This window comes from Capronia coronata, assembly GCF_000585585.1.
Source record: "Capronia coronata CBS 617.96 chromosome Unknown acBCG-supercont1.3, whole genome shotgun sequence".
NCBI lineage: Eukaryota > Fungi > Ascomycota > Eurotiomycetes > Chaetothyriales > Herpotrichiellaceae > Capronia > Capronia coronata.
Genome location: NW_006912895.1, coordinates 3,282,853 through 3,300,935, shown reverse-complemented (window position 1 = coordinate 3,300,935; position 18,083 = coordinate 3,282,853). Strand labels below are relative to the sequence as shown.

The 18,083-nt window shown below is 53.1% G+C and overlaps 7 protein-coding genes across 7 annotated transcripts; 6 read left to right on the top strand and 1 right to left on the bottom strand.

Moving 5' to 3' along the window:
• Nucleotides 1-1,021: 1,021 nt before the first annotated feature.
• A1O1_04496 (uncharacterized protein) lies at nt 1,022-2,037 on the top strand (the record flags this gene model as incomplete). Its single annotated transcript, XM_007725388.1, has 2 exons — nt 1,022-1,122; nt 1,170-2,037. The coding sequence occupies 2 exons, from the start codon at nt 1,022-1,024 to the stop codon at nt 2,035-2,037; spliced, it is 969 nt and encodes a 322-aa protein (XP_007723578.1).
• Nucleotides 2,038-3,034: 997 nt separating this feature from the next.
• Nucleotides 3,035-3,938, top strand: A1O1_04495 (proteasome component PRE2; the record flags this gene model as incomplete). The annotated part of the gene is made up of 2 exons (XM_007725387.1): nt 3,035-3,388; nt 3,441-3,938. The coding sequence occupies 2 exons, from the start codon at nt 3,035-3,037 to the stop codon at nt 3,936-3,938; spliced, it is 852 nt and encodes a 283-aa protein (XP_007723577.1).
• Nucleotides 3,939-4,447: 509 nt separating this feature from the next.
• Nucleotides 4,448-6,575, top strand: A1O1_04494 (uncharacterized protein; the record flags this gene model as incomplete). The annotated part of the gene is made up of 3 exons (XM_007725386.1): nt 4,448-4,495; nt 4,548-4,811; nt 4,857-6,575. The coding sequence occupies 3 exons, from the start codon at nt 4,448-4,450 to the stop codon at nt 6,573-6,575; spliced, it is 2,031 nt and encodes a 676-aa protein (XP_007723576.1).
• Nucleotides 6,576-7,018: 443 nt separating this feature from the next.
• A1O1_04493 (uncharacterized protein) lies at nt 7,019-8,922 on the top strand (the record flags this gene model as incomplete). The annotated part of the gene is made up of 3 exons (XM_007725385.1): nt 7,019-7,071; nt 7,149-7,546; nt 7,625-8,922. 3 exons carry the CDS (start codon nt 7,019-7,021, stop codon nt 8,920-8,922), a joined length of 1,749 nt encoding a protein of 582 aa, XP_007723575.1.
• Nucleotides 8,923-10,277: 1,355 nt separating this feature from the next.
• A1O1_04492 (uncharacterized protein) lies at nt 10,278-10,850 on the bottom strand (the record flags this gene model as incomplete). The annotated part of the gene is made up of 1 exon (XM_007725384.1): nt 10,278-10,850. One exon carries the CDS (start codon nt 10,848-10,850, stop codon nt 10,278-10,280), a length of 573 nt encoding a protein of 190 aa, XP_007723574.1.
• A 2,381-nt stretch (nt 10,851-13,231) lies between these two features.
• Nucleotides 13,232-15,103, top strand: A1O1_04491 (retrograde regulation protein 2; the record flags this gene model as incomplete). The annotated part of the gene is made up of 6 exons (XM_007725383.1): nt 13,232-13,442; nt 13,547-13,706; nt 13,758-13,796; nt 13,849-14,323; nt 14,383-14,744; nt 14,800-15,103. 6 exons carry the CDS (start codon nt 13,232-13,234, stop codon nt 15,101-15,103), a joined length of 1,551 nt encoding a protein of 516 aa, XP_007723573.1.
• Nucleotides 15,104-16,307: 1,204 nt separating this feature from the next.
• A1O1_04490 (esterase/lipase) lies at nt 16,308-17,433 on the top strand (the record flags this gene model as incomplete). Its single annotated transcript, XM_007725382.1, has 3 exons — nt 16,308-16,450; nt 16,564-16,819; nt 17,065-17,433. 3 exons carry the CDS (start codon nt 16,308-16,310, stop codon nt 17,431-17,433), a joined length of 768 nt encoding a protein of 255 aa, XP_007723572.1.
• Nucleotides 17,434-18,083: the final 650 nt, after the last annotated feature.

Below are 18,083 nucleotides of genomic sequence, written 5' to 3'. Positions count from 1 at the left end.
TATTCAGCTCTATGGTAGCTGCGCGATCTGCGGGCGTATTGTGGTTCTTGGAAGGCAGCAACAATGCGACAATCATTAATAAATGAGCGGTGCATGGCGGCGTTAATAAGCAAGGTACGATGGTCGTGCATGAGTCCGTCTGTACCTTAGAGGTGCCACGGAAGGTACTTATGAGAGGACCTGGGAGGGAAACCCGGCTGGCGGTGGCCGGGCATGCTATTCACTACGAACTACTACTAATCGGCAGATTACGCTCAGCAGTCAACAAGCAGACATTGAGCGCTACGTACATTCTTTCTTTGTAGATTGTGTGCGGCTCTCCCCACAGTAGCCAGTATCAGTAGTATGTCATTTCTGGCGCTGGTTCTGCCTGCAACAGACCTTGCATCATTTATGTCCTAGTAGTATGGCAGGCTTGTGTGACTTGCGCCGGCGTTTCAGCTGGGGAGTGCCATCCAAGTGCCACCCGCAAACGCAGGATAGAGGGGCCAATTGGGAGCCTAGCCAGGGATGGATCGCCTGTTGGTGCCCCTTATTATTAGCCTAGGGACCCCTAAGAGACTCCACGCCTGCACCCGCGTCCTGTTCCTCTTATAAGCGACTGCGCGACGCTTGCTTCGACTTTGTCGCTGCTCAGCCTCTCTGGTGACACAATCCAGGGCGTCGCAACCACATTCCCTGGTATTACCTACCACAAGCACACTTCCACGCTCTTTTTGCTGTGCAAAGAGAGACTCAAGCTATATGAATTCCTCCCTCGGTCGCTTCATTTGCTCTATCGATCTTACCAGCCTTGCCTCACGTCACTCGTTGTGCACTGTCCACCGGTCGGCCTTCACTTGGTGACTGGCACCCAACCACCCAGCCAGACTGAACTACTGCTGCGGGATAAAGTACTAGACTGTCGACTTGTTGACGACTTCCTACGACGATTCCTTGCCCTTTACTTCAACCGGGTGCCTCTGATATCTACGAAATTGCCGAAATCAAGAAAGGCCATTTGTGCTTTCTCCATCCAAGAATGTCTTACAGTCTGTTCGCACGGGATGTGCTCAGTGATGTGACCAACGCTCGGGGGACATTTACCAGCTGGGATAAATGCATGAGCAAGAATTACTGCAAGTATGTTGATTACATCCAATTCGTGGCGTATACCTAACACTCTCTAGATGGCCTGCCATTGTTGGAATCGTCGTCGGCTCTCTCATCGTCCTGTCGCTTATCTGGTGTTTCGCTCGATGCCTCTGCTGTGGAGCGGAATTCTGCTCTTGCTGCAATTGCTGTCGACGTCGTGATCGCCCGCCGAAATACAAGGACGAGTACTCCCGTGTTCCTCCTGCGCCTTACGCAGGATATCAACCCGCTCCTGTCCCCATGTCCTACGGCAACCCCAATGTGCCGCAGTTCGCTACGTTTGAGGATCCCAGCGGCAAGAAGATCAACGAAGACAGTCTTCCTCCCATGCCCAGTTGGGATACTGCGACGAAGAGACGCATCGAGGAGAGAGATGCACACGCAGATCTGGAAATGGGACGGCTTGATACACAACCCGAAAGGAGGAGAGGTGACTACAACAGCGTTCCCAACGGACCAATTTCTCCGACCTTGCCACATCCAGAAGGAGGTTATTTCCCCAGCAACGACATGACGCATTCATATCACTCAGATATTGGTGCCCAGCGATTGGCCTCGAATGGGAGCGGGTATAACAACCTGGAATCTGTGCCCCTGAGTCCGCCTCCGACCTATCGTTCCGCATCGAATGCTCCATCTGCCATGTCCGACAGGTTTATTGCCGGCGCCACCAGTCCGAGCCCGAACGAATACAGCCACCAACCACACCAATCCTATCACCAGCAATCTGCGTCCTATGCCCCAAGCAGCCTAAGCACGAGATACGAGTCGCAATCAGATTATGGTTCAAGCAGGATCGGCGTCCCTGCTCCTTACAATCTGCAGCCGGAGTTTCAGGCTCGGCCGTCCAGTTTCTTGCAGGTGAGGAGAAATCCCGTTAGCGGAAGTTACAGGGAAGTTTGAGCACGAATAACGGTGCTCATGCATTGAGTGAGATCGTCCTCTACCTCGTTGCTCTGCTCCGGCTTTCTCTACGAGCAGCCTCCCCCGCCGACTTCGCCAGCTCTCGGCCCTAGTGGGTGGAGGAGTTTGATGCGGCGTCCTTGCGCACATCTCGACAGTGCTAGACCCGGCCTACCTTGATTGGGCGCGCGAGACATCGAGAAGGATTAACATTCATCTGGCCGACTCTCCCGAAGCCATAGGAAGAGCATGACAGGGATGGTGTAACCCGTTGTGGCAATTGGATGGGTTCAATCCGACTTGTGTGCATTGGCTGTTTTGACCTCTCAGTTATGCATGACTTGCATAGCAAAGCTTGCTTCATCATGCATATTGGGTCACCGGCAAGGATATCAGCGCTTGCAAACCTGTGCCAGCTTTGGCCACGCAGCATGGACTCGGCCTATTTTTGAAGCGCCGTGGATCGAGCATGCAGGCATGAAGACGGCTGCGTGTGTACACTAATGTATTATACGTATTGATGACAAAATAGAATGAGAACGACGTTTGGACACCTCCTGATCACCTGTTCAGACTCTCCCTTACTTCCCGCTGGTCGATTTCGCTGCTCAACCACTGGCTTACACTGTATGGCAACGAAGAGGAGGAAGTACATGTGTCTCTCATTCCATACCTCAGACGATAGTGACGAACAATAAAACCTGTAACTAAAAGACTGCAACTACTAGTATGGCGGATAGAAGTGCAAGGCTGGGGTGTGTCATGTGACCTCACGTGAGCGATCCCCTAGCTGCAAAGGCGCCAGAAGACGCGCATCTTCAGCGTCACCTTGGGTTGAGCATCAAACATCACCTCTGCCTCGCTTCAATCTAACTCGATCTTCTTCTGCGGCTCTTGTCTTGTACTAACATTTCTTCTCTCTTTGTCTTCTACCGGTCCCGCTAGACTCTCTCTACTTGTTACATCAGCTGTTCATCGCGCGATTGGCGGCTTAATCATGGACACCCTCGTGGCCCAATACACTCAGTCTCCCCATGCCAACGAAGGCATCACGTCGGAGGAGCAGGATGACTACACCGATACTCTACCTCCCCTCTCCCTCAAATTCGCTTTGCCGCCAGTCTCCCGACCATCAGCTTTCCTCCGTGCCGCCACAGATGACTACTCCAACCCAAATTGCCCGATCAAAATTGCCCACGGTACCACAACGCTGGCCTTCAGATTTAAGGGGGGAATTATTGTCGCGACAGATTCAAGAGCAACTGCTGGAAACTGGATTGCCTCGCAGACTGTCAAGAAGGTGATCGAGATCAATCCGATGCTTCTGGGAACCATGGCTGGAGGTGCAGCTGTATGTCAGACTCAGACCCTCAGTAAGCTGCGGGCTGGCTAACAATGGCTAGGATTGCCAATACTGGCTCGCATACCTCGGTATTCAATGTCGGCTACACGAGCTACGGCACAAGCGGCGGATCTCGGTGGCTGCGGCGTCGAAGATCCTCGCAAATCTGGTATACTCGTATAAGGGCATGGGATTATCGATGGGTACCATGATCACAGGGGTCACTCCTGAGGAAGGTCCTGCACTGTACTACATTGATTCCGATGGAACGAGATTATCCGGCAACCTTTTCTGTGTGGGATCGGGTCAAACGTTTGCCTATGGTGTCCTTGACGCTCTTTACAAATACGACTTGGAAGATGATGAGGCTCTGGAGCTGGGAAAGAGAAGTATTCTGGCGGCCACACACCGTGACGCTTACTCGGGTGGTTATATCAACCTCTACCATGTCAAGGAAGATGGATGGGTGAAGCATGGTTTCATGGACACCAACCCCATCTTCTGGCAGACGAAACTTGAGAAGGGCGAATTCTCCAATGTCACAAGCGAGCTGATTTGAGGAGCCGATACAAAGATTAAGCATGGGTGCATTCTGCTTCTGGAGTTATCTTTGGGAGGGACATCGGGGAGGTTAACCAAGTGTACGAACATACTTGACCAGTGTGTAACAGAAGGCCGTTCTCCCACTGTCTTCTAGACTCGGCTGGAGACAGATTGACCACAAATACTTCGAGATGCAATTGCGTCGGGAAGTAAAAAGGCATTCATCCTATGACCCAACCACTCAGCCTGGTTAGCAGGCACATCGTATATCTACCTTATCTGGCAGACCTCACTTTCCATCCAGAGTAGTTGTTGCATGGCGAGACTAAGAACTCCGCCGTAGATGCCAAGACTCCGCCGAATCATTCGCGTCTCCAGCCGAACTTCCAGCCGCAGTCGCGCCTCAACTTCAAAGTCCTTCAAAGTTGAAGGAATGCGTCCATGAAATCTTTCATAAGACAGTAATAGCGACACCCACCCTTGGTGATGCTGTGAAGAAGATCGCCTTGATCCATCATCACCAAAATGAATCCCGTGCTCAAAGATCCTGCGGCTGGGATTCCGGCCCCGCTGGTAAGCCTCCCGTTCTCATGCGCTCCAGTCCCGACTAACAGTATTCATTTAGTTGCCGCATCTACATCTCGTTTCCAAATATCGATATCCCATCACGAGCAATCCTTCCTTCGAGACGATAGTTGGATATCTTCTAGAAGCTCCCAAAATTGTGCGCGACCTACAGCCCGTGCAATGGCAGTTCATCGAAACACCCCCGGACGGCACCATGATGCTCACCTGGCAACCCCTCGAGCACATGGGGACCAACTTCGCAAGCGATGGGTATATCTGGGCGGATGCGGAACATGTCTTCAAGTCAGAAGTCAGAGGCTATGTGGGTGTAACGGTTCCATGCGGCTGCGCCAGCTAATATGATTAGATCCTCGAGATGTATCTGCAACGATCAGGGTATCGGGCCTCGGGCGAGCAGGTAGCGTGTCATAGTAGAAGACGATATCGACTTCTCCCAGGCAACCCGAACCTTGGACTCCCGAACCCAGATCCTGCCCTATTTCTCACGCACTATTCCAAAGCCTCATCGCGCGACCATGTGGCAGCTTCGTCCATTCCCGTGATGCCCGCGGTGCATGCACAACTGCAACAACGACGAATGATCCAAAGCCAAGGCCAGTTGCCACGAAAGGAATTCATGTTGCATGACCGTTCAAATTGGCCTGCCATTCACCTCCCTCCAGCAGTGGCCAGGGCTGCCGCTCCGGGCCCTGTCGCCCCAGCGTCGGGACACAGAAGGGGCCTCAGCATTGCGCCGGACCCCACGTTAGAAGAAGAGGAAGATGTTTCTCGCGGCGATCTGCTTGATTTTATGAGTCCTCGAGACATTAGTCGCCTCCGCTACGAGCAGCACCACGAATGGATGGAGGAAATCCTCGAGTCACCGTACCCGACACTCTCTATTGTCCCGAGCGACTTGGGTCTCGGCCGGAAGGGGGCCCTGGAAGAGCTCACCAAGGACTTTCTTGCTGCACCCATCTCTGCAGGCCGTGACTCCGCTAATGGTCCGCCCCAGCGTGTGGGCAAGTTGCCGGACGGTAAAGCCGAAGAATTCGCCCAGCGCGCTTCCGCCAAATTGGCCGACATGCAGCTAGAACTGGAAAGAATGAGGAAGAGACATGCTCGGCGGATGGAGAAATTGAATCAGTCGACTGCACTGAAGGTTGCCGAGAAGAAACTCCGGATGGCCCCAACTGTGCCAGAGAAGCGCCGTCTCTCCAATGAATCTACTGAAGCAGGAGAGTCCAAACCGAAGGATGCAGTGGAAGAGATCATGCATGAAGTCGAGTCGACAACAGGCAAAAAGCTTTGCGAGAGCACCGGTGTGAGATTGGTGGCCAAAGGAGGCTTACAGGAGAAACCCAAGCCTCCGCCTGTCAGCCAGGCTCCCGCAGCTCCAGTCGCCTCAGCCCCTCCGCAACCTGTGAATCCTCCGATCGCCGAGACGGAGTCAAACACCCAGCCACAGCCTGCGGCAGCTGCTGGAGGGGAGAATGTCGATGAGAACAAGGCTTCTACCACCTCCAATGAGCAACAGGCCGTTACTACAGGCGCACAGCCTCCACCACCGGAGCCAAAGCCGGAAGTCTCTAGCATCTCAGGTCAACAATCTGAAGCCGATGGTGGACAGCATGACGGCACGGCCCCTCCAGCTGTCGGCGATAGTGGTGCGGACATCCATATGGACGGTCTGGATGACAATGACCATGGCGATAATGGCAATCAAGAGGGCAACGAATGGGTCATGGTTGACCAAGATGGTCAAACCGCAGAAGAAGTGGCCCTTCCAAACCCGACCAATGTCGGCCAACAGCCTGAAGCTCAACCGGTAGCGGGTAATGCCACAGGTCAGCCTAATCAAACCACGACAGATCAGCCAGCAACGACGCAGACGCAACCGAGTCAGGAGACAGCCCTGGATACGCCCAACTTTGACATTGGCGGTGATTTCGACAATGTGGATGTAGACACGGCTGGCGATGCGCTGGCCAGTTATGGGCATGATGAGGAGCTCAACCTCGACGGTATGGAAGACTCGGCGTTTGGCGATGCATTCCACCCGGAAGAGGATGAGGAGATGTCTTGAAGAGCGGATGAACGGTTGTGGGATATCTGGGCTGGTTGTCATTAGGTGTTAGAGCACAGATGCTTTGGACTTTGGTCGTATTCTACCTCAGCTGATATTCATCTCCTGAGGCATATCTTGACCAAGCAGAGAAACACCCGTAGACATTACTACGTAACTCTGTGGCCGACCATGATAAGTGTTCCTTGTAGAGAGAGGATGAGATATAACAACTTCAATCCAGTGCTGGCCATCGACCGCGCCACGTGCCTCTTTGCTTCTGCCATCAACTGGAAATGCAAGAAATTTCTGTGACGATCGTTGTCGCTTCCATCAATTCTCCCTTCTCCATCTCAGATACCGATCCTATGTTTTTGTATACGCTAGGACAGGCAGCAGCTTCTCTGTGGATGAGTTGATACTGTTGCTGAATGCTGAATGCTGAATGCTGAATGCTGATGGCCATGTTGCGCACTCCGTCGCCGAGCAGCCTGTATGGCCTGGTCGATATGGGAAGGTATTCCATATTTCCACATCTCTACCTCTTCCAGCTCTATCTTGACTTGGATCAAATATTGACTGGATTCTTCACAGTAATGGCATCCGCTTCTCCATCACCGACCTCTCCCCCGCCACAGCCCGCTGCCTGCCCACCGTCTACCAGGACCGGGAGGGGATTTCCTTGTTCGACGCCCAATACTCCACCGGCGTCAAAGGCCCGATCCCACAAGACACCATCGACGGGGTCCTTTCGTCCCTTCTGAAATTCAAATCTGCCTGTGCCGACTTTGGCGTGCCCGAGTTCAACATCCGCGTCCTTGCTACCGAGGCTACTAGGAATGCCATCAACTCCCAGGACTTTCGCAAGCAAATCAAGGATGCCACGGGCTGGGATGTGGCCATGTTGCCCAAGGAGGCCGAGGGGAGGATAGGTGCTATGGGCGTGGCCAGCAGTTTCGCCAGTGTTGAGGGACTAGTTATGGACTTGGGAGGTAATCTATGATTGCATTCTATGCTATCTTGTGGGATTTGACCGACGAGCTCATGCTAATTTTTGGTCTTTCATCCAGGAGGAAGCACTCAGATCACTTGGATGATAGCGAAAGACGGAAAAGTCCAGACCAGCCCCAAAGGCAGTATCAGTTTCCCCTTCGGCGCTGCCGCTCTCAGCCGCCAACTCGCCGAGCTTTCAGTGTCAGGCTCTGAATCGGCGTCACCTTCGATGCAGAAATCGAAGAACGGTCCAGCAACGACTCGCGCCGGGCTGGAGGCGGACATGAAAGCGCAGTTCCGCCAGGCCTACGAGGATCTCGACCCGCCGGAATCGCTCCGAGAGAAAGCCAAACGCCACGGTCTCACGCTGTACCTGTCCGGCGGAGGCTTCCGGGGCTGGGGTTACCTCTTGATGTCGCAGCACAAGGTGTCGCCATACCCGATCCCGATCATCAACGGGTTCCATGTCACGAAGCGCGAGTTCCAGCAAACATCCCAGATCTCCGCCCTGGCCGCCGAACAGAGTGTGTTCCGCATCTCCAAGCGGCGCGCCGCCCAGGTTCCCGCCGTGGCTTTTCTCGTCAACGTCCTAGTGGACGCATTACCCATGATCACGCAAGTCCGCTTCTGCCAGGGCGGGGTGCGGGAAGGGTTCCTCTTCGACACGCTCGACACGGCGACAAAAGCTCTGGACCCTCTCCCCGCGGCCACCGCCCCGTATGGGACAGCATGCGCCGGAGATCTCGCGGAGCTCCTGTTCGCCGGTCTTCCAGGACAGAACGACTTGGGCAGGACACTCCCCGCGTCGCTCAACGCTGCACTGATCCGCGCCGTCGCCGACATGATGTATCTCCATCTCCCGCTGCCGAAGGAAACGCGCTCCGTGGCCGCCCTCCATACGTCACTCACGGGTGTCCTGGCCTCGGCGCACGGCATCTCTCACGCAGACCGCGCTCTGCTGGCTCTGACGCTCTGTGCGCGTTGGGACGGTGACCTCCCGCCGCCGTACAGTGATCTGCAGACACGGCTCCAAGCCATCCTGACGCAGCAGGAGGTCTTCTGGGCGAAGTATCTAGGCGTCCTGGCTGGACTGGTGGGCGCCGTGTACCCTGCTGGCCGGGTCGACGTGGCTCGGCCGAGACTGCAGTTCGCCGCGCGCTGGGCTGATGGACTCGGCAAGAAGGGCTTGAATCAGGGTGTCGTGCTGCAGATCAACTGTCGTCGCGAATCCCATAACGATGCCATGACCGCTCCGGCTGCGTTGAATCCGCTTGTGCATGAACTGGAGAAGGTGGGCAAGAAGAAGAACCGTGTTGGCGGGGAGCATGGGTACGGCGTTCCCATTCAGGTCGAGATTGAGAGGGTGCTGGAATAGACGAAATAGGATACAGCCGCTATACGGTTAATATGTTGTTATATCTCATAGGAGTCTAGATAAGAGCAGGCGGCTATATAATTGACTAACTCACGAGGCGAGGTTATTCGGAGTCCATGACCCACAGACAAGCGAGCTTGTACGCGTGAGCTGCGAGGAGTCGGTGAAATGAATGACAGTATCATGCACGAACAGATCTTAAGCCCCATCGAGGTCAAGAATCAAGATGAAGAGGGAAGAAAGGTCGTCGCAATTAGTCTGACCCGATCAAATTGTAAGCATGTATCAGTATAGATGATATACATATAGATAAGTATAGATACATATGTCCGTCTATATCTATGTACGTAAATTTGTATACACCCACACGGGATCCACTTCGGTTCAAGCCTGAAGGTCTCCTCAAAAGACAACGCGAATGGAAATGGCGCATTGGTTGTTGTCGATCCATGGTAAGATTCAGTACCAGAATGATGACGGTAACATACGAAAAATATTGAAGAAATGGAAGTTGATGTGGGAGACGACGACGTCGGCAATAGAGAAGATAAATGTGTATATTACTATATGTATATGTATATGTATATAATTATATGTTGGGGACTTCAACCTCTTCGCCGGCTTCAGTCTTGACTCTGGTCTAGCAAAATATATGATTGAATGAAACGATGCTGTGTCCTTTCATGTCATGGCGGTCCCCAGTATATTCCTCGCGATGTTATGATGGATTTACTAGGAGGATGTGTTGAAGTGAAGCATTCGACAAGGTCCAAGAATGAATGCCAGTACAAGAGATATGGCAGTCACTAAGCGGTATCCCTAGCCTATTACGCGTGTATTTAAGCCAGAGATGAAGATGGTTAGGTCATATTCAAGGGTGGAAGTCATTATCATTTCGATAGAATGTAAGATATACCTATAGGTATATATTTAGGATAAGGTAGACATCACATCACGTCCACCACATGAAGCGAAGAGTTGACTGTTGCTGTTCAGTTCGTACTACACTTTCCCATTTCGACCGGTTTGTCCAATCCAACACCGGCAACCCCTGTAATATGTAAGGAACCTCCTGTATCCTGGTCCTAGTCCTGGTCGCCATCGATCATTAATCCAAACGCCGTCGAAATGCTTTCCATGCTCATGACAAATGGGGAGGGAATCCATCATTGAATCTCTCCCGGTAACCCCAGGGAAAATTGGTTGCTCATCAAAGGGCATAAAGGGGGTATGTAAGAAATTAAGTAAAGCAGGACACCAGACACCGGACACGTCGTGGTCATGATCTCGGACGACTGGCCCTAGTTCCTGGTTCCTGATTCGTGGTTCGGAGAACGAGTCATGCTCAAAGCTCATCAGAGAGAAGCCCCGGCCATGGGAATGTCCGTGGACCTTTTGGTGGTACGCTTCATCTTCCGTTTCCGCAGATCATCATCGTCGTCGTCGTCGCCAAAGTCGTCGTCATCGTCGACTTGTTTCCGCGAAGGGGCCGAGTATCGATGCGGACTCATGACGAAGACCGAATCTCTGTTCGGCTTTGGTTTGGCTATGCCTCCCTGCGACGACGACCCCGGCGAAGAGTAGCCACTGCTTCCGCTACCGGCACACTGGCACAGGCCGCCGCAGAAGGTGTCCATCGTGCTGTCGTCGCAGTATTTGTAGCTGGGGCACGAGATCCGGCCGTTCTCGCAGGTACATGTGGACTGGCAGGTCTGGAGGGTGACGGCGGGCCCGCCGTAGCAGGACATGCTCTGGCGGCTGACTCGGCAGACGAGGTTGTTGGTCTGTTGCATGGGATTCAGCTTGTGCAGGGCGTTGTTGTAGCTGTCTGTGACTCTCTGGGGAGGCTGGGCATGTGGAATCGGTAGCACAAATGACAATACTGAGCTGGCGAAGAGGAGCAGCGTGAAAGCCGCGCGTGTCGTCATGGTGTAGGATGTGTCGGGAGCTCTGGGGGATCGTCGGTTGGGTTGCCCCCTTTGGAATCTCCTTGAAGCTCAAGCTGCTCAAGAGGAGGACCACTGCTGTACGGCTGAACAAAGTAGAGAGTCGGAGGGTTGTTGAAGTTGAAGTTGAAGTGGTGAAAAACTTTCGACCTTTGCGCGAAGATCCGGTCCCGTCGGTTGTAGTCTGTAGTGGATGTGGAATTGAGTTCACGGGGGGTGTGGGAGAGGCGAACCTTTATCGAATGTCGGTAGGATTGAGGGAAAAAGAGGTCGACAAGGCGATGCACGAGCCCTGATGGTCATGAGAACGAGGCTTAGCGCGTCGAGATTGCGACCTGGAGAAAAAGGTAATCTGGCTTCCCTTTCTGAAAGTATGGGTGCTGCCTATCTGGCTTGGGCTGAGCGGCGGGCCAGTCAGACGGCCCAAGATGGCAGTGTGTTGGAGCTTGGGCTCATAATTGCACAGTTCTGTCTTCCCAAAGGGGGAGGGTCATACGTCAACCGAAATCAGCGGCGCCGTACCATTGGCGCAACCGCCCACCATGACAGCTGTCAGAGGAGGTTTGGCAGCCGTTGCAAAGATGTGACCAAGGAAATGCGATGGTCAGTGTGCCATGGCCAAAGTCCTGGGTGGCTGCTAGATAGTAGCTCAATAGACTCGATAAATAATGGGGGCCCCTTTGTGCTCGTCTTCTACATCTCGGCCTGTTCAGTCTGGACTGTGTCGCAGTGATGGGATGCCATGGGACTGGAGATAGTAGAGATGGTGAGATTGCCGAGGGAAAAGCGAGAACCGAGAAGCCAATCTCTGGGGAATTGCCTCAATAGCACGTTCAAAAGATCTGGATCAGGCAATATGTCCTGTCCAGTGTATGCAAGTAAAAGTGTACAGAGTAGACGTTGGTATGTGCGATGCATTGTGTACATGAATGGCCGCTGATCACAAGGCTGCCAGTCTGTAGACACCTGGACGGGCCACGCTTGGCCGATCAAGGAGGGTCGCGCTCACCTCTTTGGGCTCGGATCTTTGGGCCTATATCTTTAAGCTCACCTCTTTGGAGCTAACTTCCGTAGACTCACCTCTTTGGATTTAACTTCCGTGGGCTCACCTCTGTGGACTTGACTTCCGTGGACTCACTTCTTGGAACTCACCTCTTTGGACTCTTTTCCAAGGCCTCACCTCTTCAGGGCCAATGGTCCAAGCACATGATCCAGGCTGCGGTTCGGTGAGAACACGACCTCAATGCGACGTTTGGCATGTAAACACAGGGACCCTTTGGAGCACAGTCGTATGGGATAAGCGAGTGTGGTCTTACTGTGTCTTAGGAGCGAGATTGTGAAGCCTTCAGTAGGATGATCCGTATGAGCTTGAACAGCACATGGACTGCATCCAGCCATATGGGCAAATTGTGTTGTTGCAAAAGACGTGCCAGACAGAAGAAAGGGGCAGGCCTGTAGAAGGACCGTGCCGAGGTGAAGGAAGACCAATCTAGTTGACAGCTGGGACCACCTTTTGGTCTCAAAGCGGAAAAAAGGGGGGAAGTTGGTCTCTTAGAGACCTTCAAGTTGGGCAGAGCTGCCCTATATCATATGATGGTACATATGATTTGATCAGTAAACCTCACCTTCCTGCTCTCAGGGGGATGATTCAGCAGTAAGTTCCATGTTGTTATTGGGTTCAAGTTAAGCATCACGGGAGCCAAGCCTTTGCACAATTGCTACATACCTACCTTACCTAATCATGGATAAGCATCTTATGCTTAACTTATTCGGGGAGGTTAAACGCACATACTAACCCTTAGGTACCTATATACAAGTTGACGTCTACCAACGGTGGAAATATACAGAGTTACTCTATACAGGATCTATGATATCAATGTCTGCTTTACCGGTGGTATGCCGACGGAGTGGTGTCCGCCCGCCCGCTCTGTACGGACACCAGAATTTCCCTCTTTAGTATCGCGCTTGAGAGACCCAGGACCACGATCACCAGTAAGTAATCGACGTGTGGGACCCCCTACTCTCCTCTCTACGATTCTCCAGACTGTCTCTACAGCTGTTGGAGGATTCCCCAGCTCTTCCCCACAGAACATCCCACCCTCCAACCCTCCAGCCTGTCAAGATGGGACACCTGTACTTGTACCACGAATCATTCCTCCTCAATCCATGGCTTGTGACCCCGGGCTACCCCAGGTCGGTGTTGGAGTGCGTAAGCGAGTGATGGATATTTATATTAGGGCGCACAATGCTTTTCTCTTTTGCTGTCTTCCCGCACACTTGTTGAAGCGTCGTGGAAGGTTTTCACTCCCTCGCCGGCTTCCATAACCAAAGCACCACCCCGCCAACGTGTTTTTGTGTGCAAAATGGCCATTTTGGGGACCCGTGCAGCACCAACCGCAGTCAACCATGACTTGAGCGAGCAGCCGGAGCCGGTGATCGCTGATGATGTCGAAAAGGAAGGGACTACTGTTCAGAAGGAGTCCGCTGGTGGTAATGTGCGGATTGACCCTGCTGTGGAGAAGAGAGTGGTGCGCAAAATCGATTTGCACGTTACTCCGCTGGTAACATTCCTGTGTAAGTGAATGCGAATCCCCCTTTTACATGCAACTGTCCCCGCTTACCATATCCTGTTGGAACCGATAAAACACCAGAGCTGGATTTGAAGTAACGTCTTATAGTCCTACTCTCGTTCTTGGATCGGTCAAACATTGGCAATGCCCGTATTGCGGGCATGGATAAAGATCTGGACTTGGTTGGCGACCGGTATGACTGGTTGTTGACTATTTTCTATATCTCGTACATTGTGTTTCAATTCCAGGCCTTCATGTGGAAGATACTGTAAGGATTGGGTCCCTCTGGTGATTGAGAGATGTCACTAACAACCCCAAGTAAGCCTCATACGTGGGCTTGTCTGATCACTCTGGCATGGTTGGTCAACCCCCTCCACAAGTACAAGACTCAGGAACTTAACCTTTCGTAGGGGTATCATTGCAACCTGTCAAGCTGCGACACAATCTTGGGGTGGAGAAATGGCCCTGCGATTCCTGTTGGGAGCGGCCGAGGCGGGCTTTGGCCCTAGTATCCCTTACCTCCTGTCCTTCTTCTACCTGCGACACGAGCATGGCTTCCGCAGTGGTATCTTTCTGGCTGCAGCGCCTCTGGCCAACACGTTCGCGGGGGCATTGGCATACGGGATCACCAGCGGTCACTCCACGCTGGCCAACTGGAGACTCCTCTACCTTGTGGAGGGCATCCCGACCATCTGTGCAGCTCCGTTGGCCTGGTTCTTCCTCCCCGACAGTCCCACCAGCGCGCGGTTTCTGACGGGGGAGGAGAAAGAAGTTGCGCGAGCCCGGGTCCTGAGACAACATGGCCCTCAACCAGAAGGAGGGGAGAAAGTCAGTTTCAAGGAGATAGGCTTGACTCTCCTCGACCCCAAAGCCTGGTTCACGGCGGTAAGTGGAGTGTCCGTAACACCAAAGTGGCTGTGGCTAGGTGCTAAACCATCGCGTAGTTGATGTACTTCTCCTGCAATGTCTCGTACTCGTCATTGCCGGTGTTCTTGCCCACCATCCTCAACGAGATGGGATTCTCGGCAGTCAGTGCGCAAGGCTTGTCAGCGCCGCCGTACTTTGTGTCGACCATTCTGACCGTTGCCACGTGCTGGATCGCCGACCGCACCCAACAACGTGGATGGATGATCGCCTTTTTGAGCTGCATCGGCGGAATCGGCTACATTCTTCTGGCTACGTGCACCGCGGTGGCTCCCAGGTATTTTGGCACATTTCTCTGTGCGGCCGGGGTCTTCCCGGCGATTGCGAACATCTTGCCATGGGTGGTGAACAACCAAGGGAGCGACAGTCGACGAGGCATGGGGTGAGTGTCCTTGTTTGATGTGGGATTCCGGTAACTGGACTAACACGGCTTACAGTATCGTGCTCCTCAACCTGGTCGGTCAATGCGGCCCTCTTTTGGGCACGAGGATCTTTCCCAAAGGTCAAGCTCCGCGATACGTCGAAGGGCAAAGCATCTGTGCCGCCTTTATGTTCTTCAATGCCTTGCTTGCCTTGACCCTGAGGACCCTGTTGGTGTGGGAGAACCACAAGCTCGACGAAAAGTATGGCCGGGTGTATGGGGGCCAAGGTCAACAGGCTGAGGATGGCGATGGCGATGGCCAGGTTGACACCAATGTTGGGGAGGAAAACTATGGTGCAGCATTTAGATATATTCTCTAGAGAGGCCGAACCAAAAAGATGTAACTCGGTATGTATCTTATGGTAGCTAGTGCTTACCCAAGGTACCTCGAAGAGCCTATCAGCTATCCGACAAAGAGATACTGCGTAGAAATAAGCCTCAGGCCGGTCGTGGGCCAATGCCACTCAGGCCGGTATACAGTGTAAAGGGATCGCTCCGGTTTCAGGGCGGGTCTCGTATTTCTCGGGCCGCGTCTTGCAGCTATTCAGGATCAACCCTCCTACATCGGGCCTCCACCGCCGCGAAGTCGCTCTACCAACGCGATGTCGACGGACGAAATGTTCATTATTAATTGGTTTTGACCTAATGGAGAATTTCTGTGACACTGTGTCCACTTTGTCTATAGCAGAGAATTATCCTTAAACGCTTGTACAACGGCAGTAACAGTATCTCCACGATAAATCCGGCCGGAGAAAGCATTTGCTGAGATGAGATGCGGAAGAAGAATGGATGCCGGCCAGGTAATCAAACGTGGGGACAGTCAGTGCAACTGCAACGTAGTTTGTACTCTGTAGAGACCGGACTGCCAGGACCGGTGGTGAGTGCAGTTGAGACGAGGGGACAGAATCACAGCGGATTATTGATCAGGACAGTAGCAATAGCAAATGGCAGCAGTAGCAGCACCAGCAGTAGCAGCACCAGCAGTAGCAGCACCAGCAGTAGCATAGTGGTAGTAGCTGTGGTGGTCAAAGAGCTGCAAAACTCCCTCAGCACATCGTTCCACCCCACCACCAACACCAACAACCACCTGCGCTCCATCCATTGAGATAGAAGGTTGGCCTTCTTTCTGGATCCATTCAGAAACCCACTACCATCTACGGTTGACATCCATCTCTATCTCCTCTGTAGCAATCGTCCATTCACAAGCATCCTGCCCCTGCCCCTCCACGGCCGTGGATCGGCTTACCAACGCCACCTTCTCTGCCGACTGACCGACCGATCGACGGGCAAGCTCACAGACACTACTGATAATATCGGATTCACGATTATGGTTACTGCGTCGCTGCGTAGATAAAAAGCATCTTAGGCCCCTCCATCTCAGTCACTTTATCGGTCATTCTATTTCTCTTCTGGCATACCATACCCACGACTGCATTCAGAAGCCGCATTTGCCCAATACCCAGACTGCTCTCTCATTGCCGCGGTTAGCACAAGAACAAGAACCAAAACAACCCCCCTGCAATCATGGCCTCGAACCCTCCCCAAGCATGCTGCTACAAGGGCGTCAAGCACGAAGGCTCGCCTACCGGAGAGCTCTCCACCATCGGCGACTTTGAGGTCTACACCAAGTATCCCGAGAACAAGTCGACCGACCTGGGCATTTTGATGTACGTGACCTTCCACTGGCACTCTGCCCTTCTATACCTGCCCCCACCCCAACCTGCCTGGCAAGTCCGTTTGCCGAGTCTTTCAACTAACTCAAGATTTCCATCACGAACAGCATCACCGATGTGATCGGCCACAAATTCACCAATGCCCAACTTATCGCCGACCAGTTCGCCGCCAACGGCTACTTTGTCCTCATGCCCGACCTGTTCTACGGCGATGCCATCCCGCTCAACCGACCTGGCGACTTCGACATCATGAAGTGGATGCAGGGCGAGTATAACGAGACCAAGACGGCACATCTGCCTCCCTCCGTCGACCCCATCATTGACGCCTGCCTCGTCGAGATGCGGACAAAATACAAGTGCAAGGTACGTCCACCGAGAAAAGAAGAGAAAGAGCAGACACTCCCCAGCACATAAACACATAGCACATGCCATGAACATCAATCCCTGGTGGATCAAGAGATGGGGAGAGAACAGCTGCTCCTGCACATGGGGACGATACCGACCCAGGGCCGATGAAATATCAGTCCTGCGAGTTCAAAAGAGAGCAGTGCTCCAAAACTCACTCATTCAGGACACCTCTGCTAACACATTCTTTTTCTCTACTCCAGAAAATCGGCGGTGTAGGCTACTGTTTCGGCGGCAAATACGTGGTCCGCCACCTGCGGCCCGAGGCCGGCAAAATCGACGTCGGCTACACCGCGCACCCCAGTTTCGTCGACGCCGACGAGCTCAAAGACATCAAGGGGCCCCTGGCCATCTCCGCCGCCGAGACCGACTCCATCTTCCCTCCGGAGAAGCGCCACGAGTCCGAAGTCATCCTCAAGGACGTGGGCCACCCCTACCAGATCAACCTGTACTCGAGCGTAGAGCATGGCTTTGCCGTTCGCGCAGACCCGAAGAACAGGCCCTCCATGTATGCCAAGGAGAATGCCTTCTTGCAGGCCATCCAGTGGTTCCAGGAGTACCTGAAGCAGTAGATTGCAGTACATAGTCACAGTCACGTACAGCGAGAGACTCTGCGCCCACGAAACATGCCGCATATGCAAGGCGGGGGTGGTGGTGCTGCGCCGTGTATATATCCTGGAGAAACGGACAGACGTGGGGGTTTGTATACAGGAAAAGGGGGACAAGACGATCAGGTAGTCTCTTACCTGAATAGGATGAATAGAAGATGTTGAAGCTGATGGCAAATCTCCCTTACAGTGGACATGTGGTATCAACCGTCTGACCGTGTTTGGCTGGGTGCAGTGGTGTGTAAGTCGGCGAACCACACGGCAAGGCTGTAATCAGTAGGGGATGACACGTCTTGATTCGGCGCAATCACACGACGAGCCCAGTAGCTGCCGTAAGCCTGTCAGCTCGAGTTTCTCTTGTTCAGGCCGCGCGAAGTGAAAGTACCTTAATCTACCGCCTTACAAACTACTACTATTGTCTTCAAAGTTGTGCTTGTTGAAAAAAGGATATTTTAGATTCTCGGCGCTACACCACTCGCATAACGCAGACCTGGTCAACCAAACGCGTGAGGCTCGTCAGAAGGTCTGAAACCCTCGCCTCCCATCGGTCTTGTATCCTGGATGCTCGAAAGACAGCGGTGACGAAAGTGCAGGACTAGATGATGCTCTGCTCT